Source organism: Artemia sp. Qi Xiang Cuo, chromosome 14, assembly GCF_049724085.1.
Source record: "Artemia sp. Qi Xiang Cuo chromosome 14, ASM4972408v1, whole genome shotgun sequence".
Taxonomy (NCBI): Eukaryota; Metazoa; Arthropoda; class Branchiopoda; order Anostraca; family Artemiidae; genus Artemia; species Artemia sp. Qi Xiang Cuo.
In genome coordinates, this window is record NC_142807.1 from 9,272,594 (window position 1) to 9,291,764 (window position 19,171).

The window sequence follows — 19,171 nt, forward strand, 5'->3', positions numbered from 1 at the left end:
CTTCTTGTATTGTTCATGTTGACTCATTTTTCAAGTTTCGTATTGCTTTTGCATTTTTCTTTTTTTGTACTAACATAAAGGAATAGATAAATCTTAAAACATGTTCAGCTGACATTGAATAAGTGAATCAAGCTTAAAACGAACAAAATATTTTACTATTGTAGCACAAATAAAATCCAAAAAGAACAGAAATGAAATAAACAGTCAAAGCAAACAAACATACAACATGTACTAATGTAAATGAATATATAAATCTTAAAACAAATAAAGTTTTAATTAAATATGCGAATCAAGATTGAAAGGAACCAAAGTCACCACAAACAAGAGTATGGGTACTGCCTCCTTCCCTAATTGCAAAAGTCTAAAACCTACTGCGTCATTGGGGCTTTACTGAAAATGAATTATGTTACAAATATTTTCTTACATACATATTACAACATCGAAAATAAAAATGAAATTACAGTAAAATTAAGTTTTGAAATGATAAGCTTTTCAGCAGCTGATATCGTTATAATCAAATATTTAGTTTAATTTTATTTCTTCCCAAAACCGTTAACGATAAATTTAGTTTCACTACAAACAAGAATTTGGCTAATGCCTCCTTCCTTAACTGTATAAATCTAAAGCCTACTGCCTCATTGAAAGTAAATTATACTACAAATATTCTCTTTTCCAGTTATTACAGCATTGAAATGAAAATAAAAATTATACTATTCAAATTTTACTTATTCAATTTTATTTATTATAAAAATGAATTTTACTTTTTCAATTTTATTTATTTAAATAGAATTAAACCTTTAGCCGCTTTATAGTATATTAAAGGCTAAATACATATTAAATGCATTCAATAGCTTGTGGCAACCAAATGTTTCTCCTTGTACTATAAAATATTACATTCAGATGCCTTCTGGTACAGAAATTTTATCCCACTTCGCCACTGCAGGCGTGGGCGGTTTTAACCCATAACAAGCTGAACATATTCGATGAAATCAGGTTCCAACCTGAGTTTTTAGCCTGTTGTTTAAATGGGTTCTGACTATAGCTAAATTGTTGCGATCAGCAGTTCTATCAATCTTAAATAATTTCACTATAACCCCTTGCTTCCAATCTGTGGGAGTATTCAAAGTGTCCCATATCTGAATCATCACTTGATGTAGCGGCTTAACTAGCACTCTAGCACCGTATTTCAATAGTTCAGAATATATACCGTCGATGCCAGCTGGTTTTCCGTCCTTTAGTTTACTTAGTACTGTCTCTACTTCATGTGAAATAGTTGGCTCTTTACCTATATCCAATTGGAAATGAGATCAAGCATCGGGGGGTGTGCAGGGTCTGCAGGAGGGGCAAAGTATAATATTTCGTGGAAATACCCTTTTCATCTGTTATCGATTTCTTCTTTGTGTGTTAGTCTTCCCGATTTACTCTCAATCGCAGTAGCAGGCTTTTTGAAATCTCCTGTGATCTCTTTTGTTATGTGATAAACTGTCCTGCTATCACCTTTATTAGCAGCAGCCTCGGATTCGGCAGCTTTTGCCTCGAGGGAGCAACGTCTATCCACTCTAGTTGACCTTTTTACAGCCTAATGGGCTTCTTTGTAATTATTCTTAACATAATCCTTATATTCATAGGTGGTACTGAGGTCCCTGGAGTCTAGTTGAATTTTCACCTCTTTCTTCACCGACATGAGTCTCCAAGAAGAATCACTTATCCACTTTTCTCTGTTCTTTTTAGCAAAACCAAGAGTCTCTTCAGCTACATTTTGCACATTTTTCACGATATGGGTCCATATTTTACCAAAAGATGTTGTCCTCTTCTCACAAAAAAGACTAGAAAAGTTATTGGAGAGAGATAGACAATAATTTTGTCCAATGTCTTTGTCCCTTAGCTTATACACATCAAATCTCCTGATAGTTCTTTTGTACTTGACAATAGTCCTTAGCTTCAGCTTGGACTACATATCTATCAATCGCAGACCATTATCATTTATAACACACAAACCATGCTGTTCAATCATTGCAACTGCATAACCATGGCTATTACTAACAATGGCATTAAAAATCACCACATAAAACTAAAATATCGTGTTCAGGTACTGAATTGACTAGATCGTTAAGCTCATAAAAGAATTGTCGGCTTCATTTGTCGGAGCACACGTAACAATGACTGTCAGCTTTGACTACGAACTTGCAAAAGGACTTTCATCATTCTTATTTTTGGGGACGAACTCAAGCATCGACTTCTCTGCTGACTGCAAGGCCAACGCCAGCTTCACGCTTCTTTTCTTTGCCAGAAAAGAAAACTTCATAGGCGTCAACTAGAATAGATCCAAAACCTGTCAATCTAGCTTTAGTAAAGCTGCTAAGTCAATATTATATGTTTGACGGGCTCTTATAACACTTCTATGCTGCCAGGTTGTGTATCAGGGTTTACAGTGCAAATATTCCAAAATGCAAGACGGGAAGGTTAGTTTGTTGTCAAAAATAGTGTCCAGGGACGGTGGAAAGTCGTTTTGGATGAAATACAATTGGGTCCGAGGCTTATTGTTGTCGTTTCATGAATCAGTAATCTTTTACGGGTATAGGAGATAACCTATCACCCAACCCTCCTCCTTTCCTGGCTTGGGACAGGCTGCCCACCAATGCCCCGAAAGGAAAGGATCCTTACAGGCGAAGTTAAAATGAACATCATTCCGTCTCTCTCTCTGTATTCTACAATAAAGGAAATATGGGGGGAGGTGGAACTTGATTTTAAGGCAAGGTTAAATATGAAAGCACTAAAGTGGATAATTATCAGCAAGGGGAATTATTTTTACCGCTTCGTGACAACAGAAAGTGTCAGGGAATGGTGAAGTCAAACATAAATCCTGAGTTTTGTCCAATGTGTAAAGATGGTGAGTTTTTGGGATAGTTACTATTCCTGAATTGGCTATAAATATCATCGTTTTTCTCAGAGGTTTCCAAGTTTTTTATTACAATGGGACATGATCCCTCATCGTGCCCAAAGAGTTCCTCTCCTCCTTTTCTCTACTCTGGGGTACTGCTTTGAAAAGTATGCTTCAGTGTTTTATTTTGTTAAAAGTTTGTCCTTCCTCTTTCGGATGGATTGCTCGATGGCAATGCCCGCCATTGATCAAGCCTGAAACCACTAGCATTTGGGACCCTTTTTTTGCTGGTAACCCAAGTAAGCCAACTGACTCCAGTCTTCGTTTTTCTCCTCTCCCTCTGTTTTGTTTGTACTGGAGGCTCTCTCTCGGTGCTCCTCTTATAGTTAAGTTTTGTCCAGTATAGCCCACAGTATGGGCTATACTGGACACACTTTCCACTCTAGGTGAGAGTGGCAGTTTGTTTTGACCTCGTTCTTTTCCTTATCAGAACCCTCTAAAGTTCAAACCATTGATAATTCGAGACTTTGGTGGCTCGCTGATAGTTTTTGAGAATCCGTTGTCATGTGGCAGATATTCTTTCTTGTCCACCCCTATAAATTCCAGGGGCTACGATGCGTTATCCTTGATCATGTTTCAAAGAATTGACAGGTGGCGTCTTATAGGCTTCAAAATTGTGTTTTTAGGTCACATAAAAATTGGTGCTGCTACATATCGGGGACGTTATAAGATTCATTATTAATGATTGATTCAATACAGTTTGTGTTTAAGTTTATGAAGCAGAATTTGGATTGACGGTCATCGAGGTTATTACTTTTGTACAATAAATGATAAAACGTATTGTATATCAAATCAGACAGTCGTATCTTTCCAGCATGTGAATGTTGTGCAAATTTATAATTTCTTTTAAACTATTACATGAAATTATGTCACCATCCATAAGAAAGCAAGGAATTCAAAGTGTCTTGAAAAAACAATTACCTAACTTTTTACGTTATGAAATAAATCTTATTTTTTTTCTAATAAAGCCATTTAATTTTTTGTGTATACGAGTTGTCTTTATGAATTTATACATTTTAAGCAGTATTTGAGTGAATCTAGAATGAGCGATCGTGAAGTAACTAAACTAAAATAAGATACTAATATAAAAACTAATTAGTCACTTGCCTTAGTTTGTCAAGAAGATTAGAAAAGGGATGTCCAATGTCCGGATAAAAAAAATCGCTGTTGATAGAATTCCTTGGGATCCATTCTTTCTGTTAATTTTTGAATTAATACTCTTAATTTAGTAGATCCTAGATCTGTTCATCCTGCTATCCAAAATTTTCCTCCTATCCAAAATTACAAAATTTTTGAAAAAGCGGACTAGCCACTATTGGGACAGAATAGCATTTGCAATAGGTAAAAGGAGGCGTAGAGGAGATAAATACATATCTTCAGTGTTCTAAAACAGTGACAAACGTTGCAAGGGCCCTTTTGAAGCTTGGGTTGGAACATCTCCACAGCGTATCTATTATTACCTCCAATTGTCCTGAATGGTGTTTTTTGCTTTTTTCCGCAATTAAAGTTGATGGAATGGGAATCAAATCTAGCTATACGCCTGAATTTATCTCACTTTGTGCGCAAAATTACAAAGTGACTATTCTTGTCGTAGAAAATCAGCAGTTGCTGGATGAAGTACGAAAAAATTAGAAAAAAATTCCAATTAAAAGCTATTATTCAGTGTGGCGAAAAACTAGACGCAAAAGAGAATGAGTTGTATTCTTAGAAAACAATTTTAGAGTTGGGTAGCGGGAAAACGAGAGTAGTTTGATCGCCAGATAGGAAAAAATAGTGTTCAATGCATGCTCTTCGATCGTTTACACGGCTGGATCATAAAGTTGCCCCCCCCCCTCAAAAGATGTTATATTCAAGCACATTCATCAAACTCAGAATGCTCGATTGATTTAAAATGAATTGTGTTGCCACGCAGAGGAAAAAAATGTTTCGCTTGGACCTTCGCTTATGTCTCACTTAATAGTGGCTCTGCTGTTCATTTTTCGGATTTTTAGGAATAAGTGAAGATGAAAAGGTGAAGTTGGGTAATGAAAAGATTGATTAATTGGGCAGCTACACTTACCTTGGTAGTAGTATTAGTGAAGATGGTGGGAGCACTGAAGATGTTAAAAGTAGAATAGCCAAGGCTCAGGGTGTTTTTTCACAATTAAAAAAGTTTGGAAAAATAGGAAGACAAGTCTGCAAAGTAAGATTAGAATATTAGAAGCTACAGTGATGACAGTAGTCAAATATTGCTCTGAAGCATGGGCGCTTTGAAAAGTGGATGAAGATTTGCTAGATGTTTTCGAGAGAAATTTCTTAAGGATTGTTCTGGGTACCCGGCTGACTGACCGTATTTCAAACAGTAGGCTTACAGAAAATGTGGTTCAATCCCGCTTTCTAGGGCTATAATGAAAAAAACATTGAGATGGCTAGAGCACGTTTTGCGAATGAAGGATGAAAAATAGCCGAAGATTGTCCTTTTCGGCCAACCGTCTAGGGCTAAATGGAAAGCAGGTCATCCTCGTCTAGGGTGGGAAGACGTCATAAAGAAAGATTTAAAAGAAATGGGAACTTCATTGGAGGGTGTAAAAAGGGAGGCCTTGAATAGATTGAGTTGGAGGAGGAGCTTGCGTAGCTGTGTTGGCCTCAGGCGGCTTGGTGCTGCGGTGAGTTGTTAGTAGTAGTAGTAGTAGTAGTAGTAGTAGTAGTACTCAAAGATAATTTCAATTAATTGAGACTTTGAAAGAGGTTGATTCTAAAGTTGATTTTTTTGGCTGCTGCGCATTTATGGCAAAAACTGTATGAAATGATTACTAACGCTAGGACAATGAAGTCCAAGAATAGTTTTAAGAAAATGGCATATTTGTTCAGAAACCAAAAAAACGAGTAGGACTTGATAAGTATAATAACTGCTACAGGTCTAAAAAACGCACGAAAACATGTAGTTACTGCTATTCTGGTTCGGCGGATACCACCGTTAACGGCTTTAAAGAGCTGGGTCTTCCAATTTTCGTTACTATGAAATGAGCATGACTCAGTGGTGGATCCACGGGGAGGGGGGGGAAGGGCGCGCGTCCCCACTAACATTGTCTAAAGTAGTGTAATTCACTTAATTAACGCAAGTTTGCGTTAATTAAACTTGCTCCTAACACAAGTTTTTTGTATAAACGTACTTTGCCCCCCCCCTAAAAAATTCTGGATCCGCCCCTGGCATGACTTGTGGACCCCATTGGTGGGCCAAGAAAACCAGGTACTTTTATGATTGGAAAACTGATGTAGATCCCTGTTTTTTTTTCACCCACCTGGTGAAAATAACTCTATACATGTCTATCATATAGTCTAATGTGAGTTTAAAAAAAAATAGACACTTATAACAAAAAGCCAGATAGAGACCTTCCTTAATAGTACTATTAGTTCAAGATGTAACATCTTGGACATGTTATTTGATTTATCGGATTTTGTTCTATTTCATACATCTATAAAAATTGAATAGTAATTTGTATAAGCAAATTATAGAAATTCCTACTGGTGAGGCTGCAGTTCATTTACAAGGGCTTGTTTTTAAGCCAACAGGATGTAAATACATGTAAATATGTTTACATGATCAATAAGGATAACCCAAATAATGTAGAATAGTCTAAAGAACGAACTCTAAGTCCATAGAAGAAGAGGAGAATACTGCATTGGACTTTACAGTCCCTATCGGCAGTGCTGATCTCCGTTTCATGGCCCTTCAGCCAGGAAGTAAAATGGGGGGTTGGGATCCAGCCATCATGTGCGTTTGTACACCCGTAATGCTTCTGTGCATGGTTTATGTAAATGTGTATCTCCCACGTAACCATCGAAATACTCAGCTGTTTGAAGGAATGAATGTATTTAACCAATACTCAGTCATTGTCGAGCATGCGTGTTTTGGCTCTCGCAAGCCCCTATGGAATATATCTCCAGAAGTTAAAAAAATAAAGAACAGCGCACAGTTTTGTTCATGATTGTGGAATATTTATTACATTCTGGTGCAGTATTCCTTCTTCCGGTGCAGTGTTTGCAATCAAGCAAAACCCAAAGAAGGAATAAGGTAATCATGTACAAAACCGGTTGCTGAAAAGAAACTTTTGCACAAAAGCATTCAACATGTTACTACACAGTAGACATTTCCATAGGGCTTTCAATAATGTATTTCATATTCAGGCCTTGTATTCCCTTCCTTGTTCCAGAGGCAAATTATTCAGTTATTTCTATGTTGTGCTATTCGTATGAAAATTCTTATGTAGGCTACATATTTGCCTTTCCGATGTTTTCGATCCGGTAACTGATAGGAAAGGAAATGGAAAAGGTCGTGTTTTATCTATATAAATAAAACAGAAAATATTTCTGTCTGTTTGTGTATACTCTGTATGCATCATGCACTTTTCATCCGATCACCAAGAAAATTTTAAGAAGTTGTTGAGCGCGCTTTTGTGAAGGTTTTGGGTATAAACTTCTATCCCCCTCCTTTAAGGTCCTTCCAATATTTTTCGCGTAGACTAAAATTAGAAGCTCCTGAAAGCAAATACTTGACAGCTGCTTTCGTTCAGATTATTCACATATTCTGGATATTAATTATCTAACAACGCCCGACGAGTAAGTTAATTATCTAACAACGCCCGACGAGTAAGTAAAACCCAGCTTAATTTTTTAAATACTTTTAAATTTAACAATATGATTGTCATTTTATATGTGAATTAAATTTTCCTGGGTGGAATTGCCGGTGGGGAGTTTCTACGAAGGAGGGGCTTTCTGCAGGAGGGAATTTTCAGGGGGTATAAATGCCTGGTGTATTTTTCAAAAACTTTCCAATTTAAAAATACGATCGTTATTAATAGGCGGGGATAATTTTCCGCGGAGGAGAAGTTTCCAGGGGACATTTATCTTGAATGTCTTTTATTTGGGATGAGTAGGTTGGTCTTTTTATGTAGATAAATATGTCCCCGTTACTTGTTCCATGTGCCCTCTTAGTATGTTTTTTCTTGACGTTGATTTAAGTTATATTGCGCATGCCCACAACATTCTTTTAGTAAGTTTATCTTGTCAAGGATTGGCTCAGAATTTCTGTAAACTGTCTTCTCCACTTAGTGATATTGGCCTATCTGAAAATATGAGAAAGTGTAAGTTTAAGTGCCTTAATGGCAAAATTTATGGTTTGGAAGAAAAACCAAAAATTTAGAAAAATCAAGGTTTTTCTCCGCTAAACCTTGGTTTGGTTTCATAACCTTGTTTGTGATAAATTTAAGTGGCTTGGTACATCCTTTTACCCGTTATTTTCCTAAGAATACATTAAGAAAATATTCGTCTGTTATACGGTAGGATATCTCCAAATGGAGCGAGTTATAAACGTAATGGTCTAGCTTGACTTTATAATAGTTTTGCTTTCCGGCAGTAAGCATCTGATCTTGATTCCACCATCTACTGAGGAAAAACAATCTACAGAGACTTAGAAGTGGTTACTTTAGATATTCTAAATATCTTATGTTTTTACCCTGCCGTTTTAAAAACACAAATATTGTATTCCGTTATAGTGTCATTGATGCTTGTGCGCTGGGTTGCCACTGGGTGACAAATGAATCACTGGATTTTAGGGATTTTCTGGTTGATTTAATGATTTTCTTCATTAATCTAGTGATTTATGCGCAAAATTAGTGATTTTTTATGCAATGTAAAGAATCACTAGAAATAGTGATAAATCACTAGGGGTGGCAACCCTGCTTGTGCACCACTGGCCAGGGAGGAATCCAATACGATTATGAATACGAACAATGTTTTTTTTTCACTAAAGAGCAAGGCACACGTAGCTGATTCCGGGAACTGATTTCAGCATAGTGGACAAACGATAGCGGTAAGAAAAATTTTGTTGAAAGAAAAATTTATTGCGCAAAATTTTCAAAACAAAAAATCATAGATACAAATAGTCAACTGGATTCTATTAATGGTTACTTGATTGATCTCAGCTTATTCCCCAGTTTAATTCTCAGCTCAGTAGTGGGGTCTTTCACCACAAATACCTCTAGCTGACTATTTATTTGTATCCATATTTTTTTGTGATGATCATGATAAAAATCTGCGCTGATTTGTAAATCGGCGCCGAGAACTAGAAAATTTTTCAACGTCAAATCTACGCTGATTTCTTTTAAAATCGGCGCTGATTTGGAAATCAGTTCCCGATCAGCTACGTGTGCCCAGCCCTTAAGCCCTTAAATTGCTTTGGGGTACCGCACATCAACAAAATCTGTAAAATTTCAGTTGCATGAAAAGGGCAACCCCAAGTGATAGAACATGATATATTTTTCACAGAGTTGGGTTTACGAGGGGGTTGGATGGATGGAGGGGTCGATGAAAATAAGTATGAACGAAAACAGGTGAAAATTATCAAAAATAGAATTGGAAAATTATGAATGATTAAAGCAGTCTCATTGATTTAGCATGCTAATTTTTTATAACCTTCCTTCTTTAGAGTTACAAAAACGCGTAACAGAAATAACAGGAATGGAGGACAGTTTGTTTGTACCATCTGGGACAATGGGCAATCTGATAGCTATTTTAGCCCACTGCTGGGAGCGTGGGTCAGAAATCATAATTGGAGACCTCTCGCACATTATCAAATACGAGCAGGGAGGAGCATCGCAGGTACGTAAGAAATTGACTTATAAGGGTCAAAATATGACTTAAACTTGTCTGCCTTCACTAATAGAATATTAGTTTGTAGAATATCAAGAGGGGGCTCCTTCTAGCGGAAATTTGAAGCTCAGATGCCCCATTAAACGATAAGCAGATCATTCCTGATTCGGAGGGGAAGAAGTTAGAAGTTTAAAAAAATTTCATAGGAAGAGGTAAACAAGTGAGGCTTTTAGTTGATTGAGTAGATTGGGGCGGAGGAAGAGCGACCGCAGCTGTGTTGGCCTCAGGTGGCTTGTTGCTGGATTGAATTGCTAGTAGTGGTAGCAGCATTAGTACCCTTTTGATCGGCCACAACTTAAAGTGTTGATTTATATCAGTTTATTGGACATTTTGACTCAACAACAATTAATTTGGTTCAACTGATTCGGCTCAACAGAAACAACAATTTGGGCTATAATAGAGCTAAAATACAGTGCAAATGAAGCACGGTCCCTTTTTACCTTAGCTGTTTATAAATATCTAAAAACTAATGTTGTTACCTCGCATTTTCAGAAGACCAACTTCCGTGTGGTGGCATATTTACCGTTAAAGTACAAAGTACGGTGCAATTAAAATCTGACTGTTTAAATTGGTTAACTGAAAATTTACGCAACCAAATATACCTTTTTAAAAAATTCAATTTTCAATGAGAAATTCCTCAAAATAAAGTTTTGGAGTGTCTGGTAATTGTGGGCACCAAACTATATATATATAAAAAAAAAAAAAAAAAAAAAAAAAAAAAAAAAAAAAAAACTAGGATAAAAATTAGCAAAAAATATATTGAAAACATATGGCACCTAACAACTTAATAAGGGGGTATTTTTCTCTGGATATGTTGTTGGTTTTGGGAATCAAGAAATTGTCAATGTTGAAAGCGGATGGAAAGTGTTTTCAAATATATAACTAAATAATTTTGCTTATCCATTTTCAATATTCAACGTGGCAACGCTGACAAAAATTTGGCACTATCCTAAAAATAAAATTCATAATTTTGAAACAGCCGAAAGAAAAACTTCTAGAAAATTGTTGTTTTCAGGCGTGAACTCTGTGAACTGGAACACGTGAACTGGCTTGAGACCTAGCATGGGCCCAGGGGGAAAACGTGCTAGACATGTGAAAATTCATATAGAATGATTTTGGAATCATGAAAATGGAGTTGGGCTACGAAATCTAAAAAAAAACAGCGAAAAACAGAAACAAAGATATAATGTCATAATAACAAACATACAGATGTAAACCGAAGACGACAGATAGCAGCACTTGTATGTTTGCAAGCTTTTAAGGAGATCAGAATAACTTAATGAAATTGAATTGAAATCTTCAAGATGTGAGAACTTGTTGTGCTAATAGGCTGCATCTATGAAATAAAGCATTTATGTTTATGTTCGTGTCCACTTTTGTGTTTTCACTACAAAATAATTTAAACTAATAGAGCTTGACACGTGAAAATTCATACAGCATAATTTTAGAACCATTAGCATGGTCTTAGCCTATAGAATCTCGAATATGGAACTCCAAAAAATTTAAATGCGTCGTCATGATAACAAAAATCAAGATCTGAAAACCCGACCGAGAGGTCAAGGTGACAATAACATTGTACCTGTGGACATATTTTAAAGCGCTTTGGTATAAAATGAAATAGAATTTTGTCCCTTTGATCAATCATAAGTGTATCTATACCTGAAATCTACCATTTTTCACGATTTTTTCTTTGGTTGTTCCAAAATTATAAAGTCTCTAAGGCGTGTTTAGAGGGGGAGGGGATTTTGAGATTCCCTCTTATAATGGAAAAAACTCTAATGTCACCAGAGTAATCTGGCGGTATCCCAGAAGCCAGCGTAACTTCTACGCGCCACGGATTTCTGCTTGTCCCGTCTCTGGTGGTTAACTCCGGGTAGCTCCGCTGCAGCTACCCGTTGGCTTATGGATTCACGACTATACCATCCACTTCGCTTCGTTCCATTGCCATTCATTATCTCTGTCCAACCAATCAAAGCTTATGTCTGCCTGTGCGGCTCTCTTCGTCAAACTTGGGATTTCGAAGAAGAAAGAATTCACGCTATTTGTGGAACGCGAATCGTGCTAAGCATAATTTAATCCAAAAAAGCTCTCGCTCTCGCAAAATTTGCACTTAGGAGAAGCATAGACTCAAATTCTGACACATTCGATGATGCCAGCCATCATGAAAAATTGGCTGCAATAGCCTCTTAATTTCCATCGGTGGAAACACCACATCTCAATTAAAACGCGAATTGCCCCTCGGCGAAATTCGAAAATCATGTATGGCCAAAATTCAAAGGCCGTTGAAAATGATAGGGTTCAAGGAAATGAGGTAAAGATCTGAGCAAACCATGAATCACTTTTCTCTGGGTCTCATCCCCTAAGACAATTGTATGAAGGACAAACGGCGATGTCACTTGAAGACTAGAAATGCAAGACCTCAGTAAAGGGATCAAAACTTGCCCACCAATTGTGCATTGAGAAATATGACAGTGTTTCGTCTCTTCCCGAAAGGGATCTTCTCCAAGGGATTCCCCCCCCCCCCTCATAAAAGATCAAAATCTCTTCCGAATTGATAAAACCAGTCTCAGATTCTTTCCCAAATTTCTTCAATTCAACCCGAAATTCAATACCTCCCAGTCTTTCCGTAACTTGTTGCAGTCCATTCAAATTTATTTTATGATTTTCTGTAGTTTCTCTTAATAGGTCATGGGCCTTCTCCTCCCTCCTACATTACATTTTTGTAATTTTCCCACTGGGTATTGGACCTCTTTGTCCCCCCTGAGCTCTTTTTTCTGCTTCTAATTTTGTAAATCTTCCAAAAGTTAGTTTTCCGCTACTGCAGACCGATTCTCCTAATTGTGTTTCTTTTTTTTGCATTTATACGTTCTTTTTCGCTTTTTTTCAACTATTTCAATCGCTCAAAATAAATCAGCATTAAATTGGAATTGGACTCCAGTGTCCACCATCTTTGATTGAATTTCTTCATTGTATTTCTGTTTAGTTTTTATTTTTTCCCTTTTAGTTTTCTTAACTTTTATCATAGCATTAAATAAATCATCATCAAATCTGAATTGAACTCCAGTGTCCATCATCTTTGACTGCCTTTCTTTATTGTATTTCCCCTTTGTATCTTTTTTCTCTCTTTTAGTTTTCTTTACTTTTATCGCATAAACAAATAATTCGTTATCACATGGGAATGGAATTCCAACATTGGGTTCTTCATATTGTACAAAAATTTCTCGAACTTTACGAGGAAAAGCGCGTACAATAAATTTGTTCTCATTTTTCTCTAGCAAAGTGAGTGTTTCACGTTGATATGTACTTGTCGGTGTCTCATATTCGGTAAAAGTGTTCTGAATTTTTCTATTTTCTGAAAATTTTCTCGAAAACTCATTTTTGCACGTCTTATTTTCAATATTATGCGGCCTTTTTACTTCCGCATCCTCTTTTTGCGGATTATCAATATTTTGAACTGTCTCAAAGGTTTCCATATTAGCATTTCTTTCTCTTTCTCTACTTTATCTACGGATCGCTCTTTCCCTTCTATTCGGACTACTTTGCTTCCTTTTGTCATTATTTCTTCTTAATTCATTTTCTGAATCTGTTCGCTCCCTATCCATTTTTCTCTTACCATCAACTCTCCATCATTTTGCACAGCATCTGAGGGGTGCGTTGGTTTTGTTTTCCTCGTATTTTCATATAGTAATTTTTCTTCCTGCATTACCTCCTCTGTTTCTATTTCTTGTTCTCTCATATTACCGGGTTTGCTTCTTCTCGATTCTATTATCTCTTAATTAATTAGTCAATTTCAACAATTGCCGCACGCAAAAATTATGGCACTCAATTACTATTGTGAATTATCAGCTCCGCGTAATGATATTCGACAATTTTTCAAATAACCGGAATACATAGACTTCATTAGATAATAACAACTTCATTCACAGCAAACAAATTTTACACCAAGCAAAAATATCTCTGAAAAGCAAAATAACAGAGGTTGGACGAGAAGTAAACTGAATAACCGCGCGAATATTCCACTAGTGGATTAGCCGGACTAAAGTCAAACAGGGAAACTACCCTGCAAAACAATCACGTATCCACCCCGTGTACTGGTACTCCAAATATAATCTCCTCTTATTCCGATTACTCAATGGGACGGGTGCCTCTCACCTTCCTTATCAAATGTGCGCACAAACTACTACTACTACTAACAACTCAACGCAGCACCAAGCCGCCTGAGGCCAACACAACTACGCACGCTCCTCCTCCACCCCAATCTATTCAAAGTCTCCCTTTTTACACCCGCCCACGAAGTTCCCATTTCCTTAAAATCTTTCTTTATGACGTCCTCCCACCCCAGGCGGGGACGACCTACTTTCTGTTTAGCCCTAGATGGCTGGCCGAAAAGAACAATCGTTGGCAATCTTTCATCCTTCATCCGAAGAACTTGCCCTAGCCACCTCAACCTTTCTTTTATTATGGCCCTAGAGAGCGGCATTGAACCACATTTCTCGTAAAGCCTATTGTTTGAAATACGGCCAGTCAGCCGGGTACCCAGAACAATCCTTAAGCAATTTCTCTGGAAAACATTTAGCAAATCTTCATCCGCTTTTCTGAGCGTCCATGCTTCAGAGCCATATTTGACCGCTGTCATCACTGTAGCTTCTAATATTCTAATCTTGGTTTGCAGACTTATCTTCCTTTTCTTCCAGACTTCCTTTAACTGTGAAAATACACCCTGAGCCTTGGCTATTCTATATTTAATATCTTCACTGCTCCCACCATCTTTACTAATAATACTACCAAGATAAGTGAAGCTGCCCACCTGATCAATCTTTTCATTACCCAACGTCACCTTTTCATCTTCGCTTATGCCTAGCCTTAGTGACTTAGTCTTCCTAACATTAATTTTCAAACCAATTCTAGCACCCTGAACTCGCAAAACCTCTAAAATTTCATTCAGTTTGCTCACACTTTCATCTAGGATGCTTAAATCATCAGCATAATCGAAGTCCAGGAGACTTTTTCCTCCCCATTTGATTCCGTGGTCTTCCATTGCCTTTCCTCTGCTCCTTAATACAAACTCCATCAAAATAATCCACATAAAGTGAGATAGAACACGGCCCTGCTTAACTCCTGATTTAATAAAAAACAAGCTTCTAACCTCATTTCCTACCTTAACCGCAGCAGTGTTATTCTCATACATAGCACTAATCACTTTAATGTATTTGTTTGGTATACAATACAAGGATAAAACCTTTATTAAAGCTCTTCTATCAACAGAATCGAACGCTTGCTCATAATCTATAAAACTGAGGACCAAAGGTGTTTGAAAACTCAGGCACTTCTCAATTATTAGCCTAAGACTGAAAATTTGGTCGACATCCTCTACCTTTTCTAAAACCGCACTGCTCTTCTCTTAAAACTTTGTCTACGGCATCTCTCAGTCTAAAAAGAATCATATTACTAAGTAATTTACTACCTACAGAGACCAGACTAATGCCTCCATAATTACCACACTCACTTTTATCACCTTTCTTATAAAGTGGCTTAATTAAGGTTTTCCTAAAATCGTTAGGTACTCCCCTTTTTCAAAAATCATATTCATAATTTGTGCGCACAAAACTGGCAAATTTCCCTAATTTGCCGTCTTCAATAATCTTATAACCTTAGCCATTGAAGATTATTATTTTAAAAAAAACAAAGTTTTTCCGAGGGAAGTAAAGAGCGAAGTTGAAACTTAAAACGTACAAAAATTATTACTTCACAGCCTATTTATATATATTAATATAACTAGTACAAATAAACCAACTAATTATGTTTCCCTATGCTTTTATGATTATACAAAACTAGCGTTTTATTGAAAACACCAAAGTCAAGCATAAAAAACAGGATTCTTGACTTAAGAGTCAAAAGTGAGCATGAAGCCTGACAACACTAAACAAATCTATAAAGCTTTTCTTAGTCTTACACTAGTTGTGACATTAGGAACTTTCAGTATACAATTAAAATTATCTTAAAAACATAAGCGTAAAACTAAGTATTTTTTAATAACCGCGAAGTACATGAACAGCATACAAAAATATTGGATTGATTTATCAAGCAGCATTTTGCTCTCGCCAGCTATAATATCAATAGTGGGTAGTATACAGTTTTAAATTGTAAAAAATATGCTTTAGTATTACTTGAAATGAAGATAAAATAAGACATAATATGAACTCTGGAAATCCGATTATATCTCTCTATGCAACAGTGAATTTCCAGCTATGATACAAATTCTAAAGCTAGATTACAGTCCTAATACTATCAAGATGGCCTTACTTTGAACTTGTATACAAACTAATCATGACATGTCCTTTTAACAACCAAAACGCGAGCCAGTCATTGAACTGAGCCATTGTGCAGAAGGGATACCAAATTTAACGTAAGAAAATGAAGAAAATCCTAAAATGGATTGTTGCTTTGTCTTAAAAGGGATTGATCCTAAAATGGATTGATAATATTTTGATTCTTTAAAAAGTGTCCTTAATTGGTTTGCTTTTACTGTACCAAAAGTCTTATATTATTTTGTGTTTTCAGTAAAGCGCTAGTTTTGTATAATCCTAAAAGTATAGGGAAACATAATTAGTTGGTTTAATTGTACTAGTTATATTAATATATATTAAATAGGCTGTGAAGTAATAATTTTTGTCCTTTTTAAGTTTCAACTTCGCGCTTTACTTCCCTCGGAAAAACTTTGTTTTTTTAAAATAATCTTTGTTCCTTTTTTATTAAAATTTAATGCAGAAAAAACGCTGCCATGATCTTTTTTATTTATACGGAATAATGTATACTCGTTTTAAGTTTTAATGTCACTTCTTAGTTTCAGTTGAAAACTTATTTTTAATATAGTTTCTAATTACCACCGATCTAGGAGAGATAAGACAGCTAAAAAAAAAATACTGCCAACAACCTAGAAAGCTAAGAAAAACTTTTAGTCTATAACACAAAGTTCATTATCCATACTTCACAAAACAATACATTTTTTTCAGGAACGTTATTTTTTCGATGAGCAAAAAGCTGTTTTTACTCGGCCCACTTCGCCTGAAAAAGCCATAATGAAGACAGGGCTTAATAAATCACCTACTGACTAGCAGAAACAAAAAAGAAAGCTGTTTAACGACTCATTTAAAAGCTGATATTTATACTTAATCGCTTTTTATAAATTTGACTTGATAGCACATTCCCACAAAGTTTACTTTCGGTTGATTCCCCAATTTTTTTTTAAATAAAACAAGTGCCTTTTCCAATCAAATGACCAAAAAAAAGGTGATTTCAAAACCTAGGCAAGAGCAAAAACTAAAGGGGCAAGGACGTCCCTCCCCTCAATTACCGCCGTTAGAACTAGCACAAAGGTTTCATCACAGAGTGAAGTTTGAAGGTTCAATTCAAAACTGTTGATCAATCGAGCTTAATTTTTGGTAGATATTTAGTTGAAAAGTTTTTAGTTTTAGTTAATTTGTTTTTGCAACAATCTTTTACTTTTAATATGACTAGTTTATTTATGAAACCTACTAAGAGTGTCTGGGGGGGGGAGTATATGTGAGGGGACCTTATAAACCTCCACTTAAGGGATTTGGACTGTAATTATTGCAATGGTACAGTTTTATGCTTCCAAACTCTTCCATTTAGAAGTTGGTACCAGAAGTACCGTTTTTAGTGCTATATGGGACTTTCGGATGGTAAAATCGATAGATAGCACGTATGTATAAGTAATTGGTTTAAAATCTGCCTTACCGGGATATGCTTTAAAAAATGAGTGCATCATGCTTACAAAAATAGTGGATTATCTGAAAAGTAATCATAAGAAGGGACAAACCATGATTTAATAATGTAATTTAATATATTGATGTTTGTAGGATTTTAATTGTGTTGCTTATTAAGGGGGACTGGAGGAGGAAGTTGCAGGAGGTTTTCTTGCAAACCGCAAGTTAAGGGTTTTGGACCATAATTATTACAATGATACCGTTTTATGGTTCCAAGATTTTCCATTTAAGAAGTGGCCCCAAAAATGTTGTTTTCAGTACTATATCTCGCCTACGAATGGTAGAATTGATAAAAAGCACGTAGATATGAGCAAAAGTTTTCAAATGAGCCGTTAAACATCATTTTAAAAAGTTCTAGTAGCCCATTAACCCTAGCTTTTCTACTTGGGAAATGGCACTAAAAGTGCCATTTTTAGTGCTATTTGAAACTTGCAGATGGTAGAATTTATAAGAAGAACTTAAATATATGCAATATTTTTTATATGAGCTAACAAAAATCTATCTAAGATGTTTTGGTAGCCCGCTAACCTCAACCCTCGAGAAACAGCATAAAAAGTGCCTTTTTCGTGCCATATGGCACTTGCACACAGCAGAATTTATACAAACCACGTACATATGAGAAATAGCTTTTGAATGGGTTTTTAAGAATCTCTTTTGGTTGTTCAAGTAACCCGCTAGGCCTGGAAAAAAGAAGAAAAAACGACCGTTTTAAAATTTTTTAACTTTTAGTTACTATGCGCTGTGGTTCACTGCTCTTTACTAGGTTGCAGCTAATGCTTCAACCATGACAAAGAGTTCAATCCAAATTCTCCTCAGAAACTAGTTAAAACTAGAATCTGTGAAGTCTAATAGATGGTAGGATTTTTAAAAACCTAGTAAATATAAGCAATAGCTTATAATTGAGCCATTAAACATCTATCTACGACGTTGTGGTAGCCTGCTAATGATTCAGTAGCTTACTGATGAGCAGACGATTTATGAAACTTACTAAGAGGGCTGGGAGGGGAACATACGTGAGGGGTTCTTGTGAACCTCCAGTTAAGGGTTCTGGAACATAACTATTACAATGATACCTGTTTTGTACTTTAGAGCTTTTCCACTTAAGAAGTGGCACCATAAGTTTTGTTTTCAGTGCTATATCGCACTTACGAATGTAAAATTGAAAAAAAAACACCTATATAAGAGCAATAGCTTTTAAATTAGTCATTAAACATCACTTTTATAAGTACTGCTAGCCCAATAGCCCCACACTGTAAAAAAAATCGTTTGAGATCCAGCAAAAATTGTTTGTAATGTTTATAAACAAAAAAAAATCGGAATTTCAATAGCTGAAATTGAATATTGGAGACCATTTTGGAAATCCATGGTCATTATTGAATTTCCAATTTGTTGGGAAACAAAAATGTTGAATTCCCATACCTGACTTGAATTTTCAATTTGTTGACAAAAGAATATGTTGGATTTTAAGATCCTTATATTTTCATCTTCTTTGCTGGATTTCCTTTATTTTATTGGATTTCCATCACTAGCGTTGTTCAATTCCCTAGCTCTAGAGTCTAATGTCTAATTCTCAGGATTCAGTTTCCCTTTATTCTTTCTGAAGCATCAATAAATACCAAAAAAATCATCTCATTTATTTTACAAGAACAGAAAATTACAACAAAAAATTTCTCCCAGATAGTATGATACCTCTTAACGGCTGCATTTTTCCATATTGGAAATCAGTAAATTAATGGCGTAGTAGTAGGCCGAT

At 35.9% G+C, this 19,171-nt stretch overlaps 3 protein-coding genes across 3 annotated transcripts in view; 1 reads left to right on the plus strand and 2 right to left on the minus strand.

Annotated features, from left to right (window-relative positions):
- LOC148944093 (uncharacterized) overlaps window positions 1–19,171 on the minus strand; it is a 394,466-nt gene that overhangs the window by 306,746 nt on the left and 68,549 nt on the right. The window lies entirely within an intron of this gene.
- Window positions 1–19,171, minus strand: part of LOC148944098 (uncharacterized) — a 329,735-nt gene that overhangs the window by 71,133 nt on the left and 239,431 nt on the right. The gene's annotated exons all lie outside the window — the stretch shown is intronic.
- LOC148944099 (uncharacterized) overlaps window positions 1–19,171 on the plus strand; it is a 119,506-nt gene that overhangs the window by 25,139 nt on the left and 75,196 nt on the right. The window contains exon 3 of the mRNA XM_089100553.1: window positions 9,408–9,580. Within this exon, the coding sequence (XP_088956679.1) occupies window positions 9,408–9,580 (173 nt within the window). The remainder of the gene's footprint in view (window positions 1–9,407; window positions 9,581–19,171) is intronic.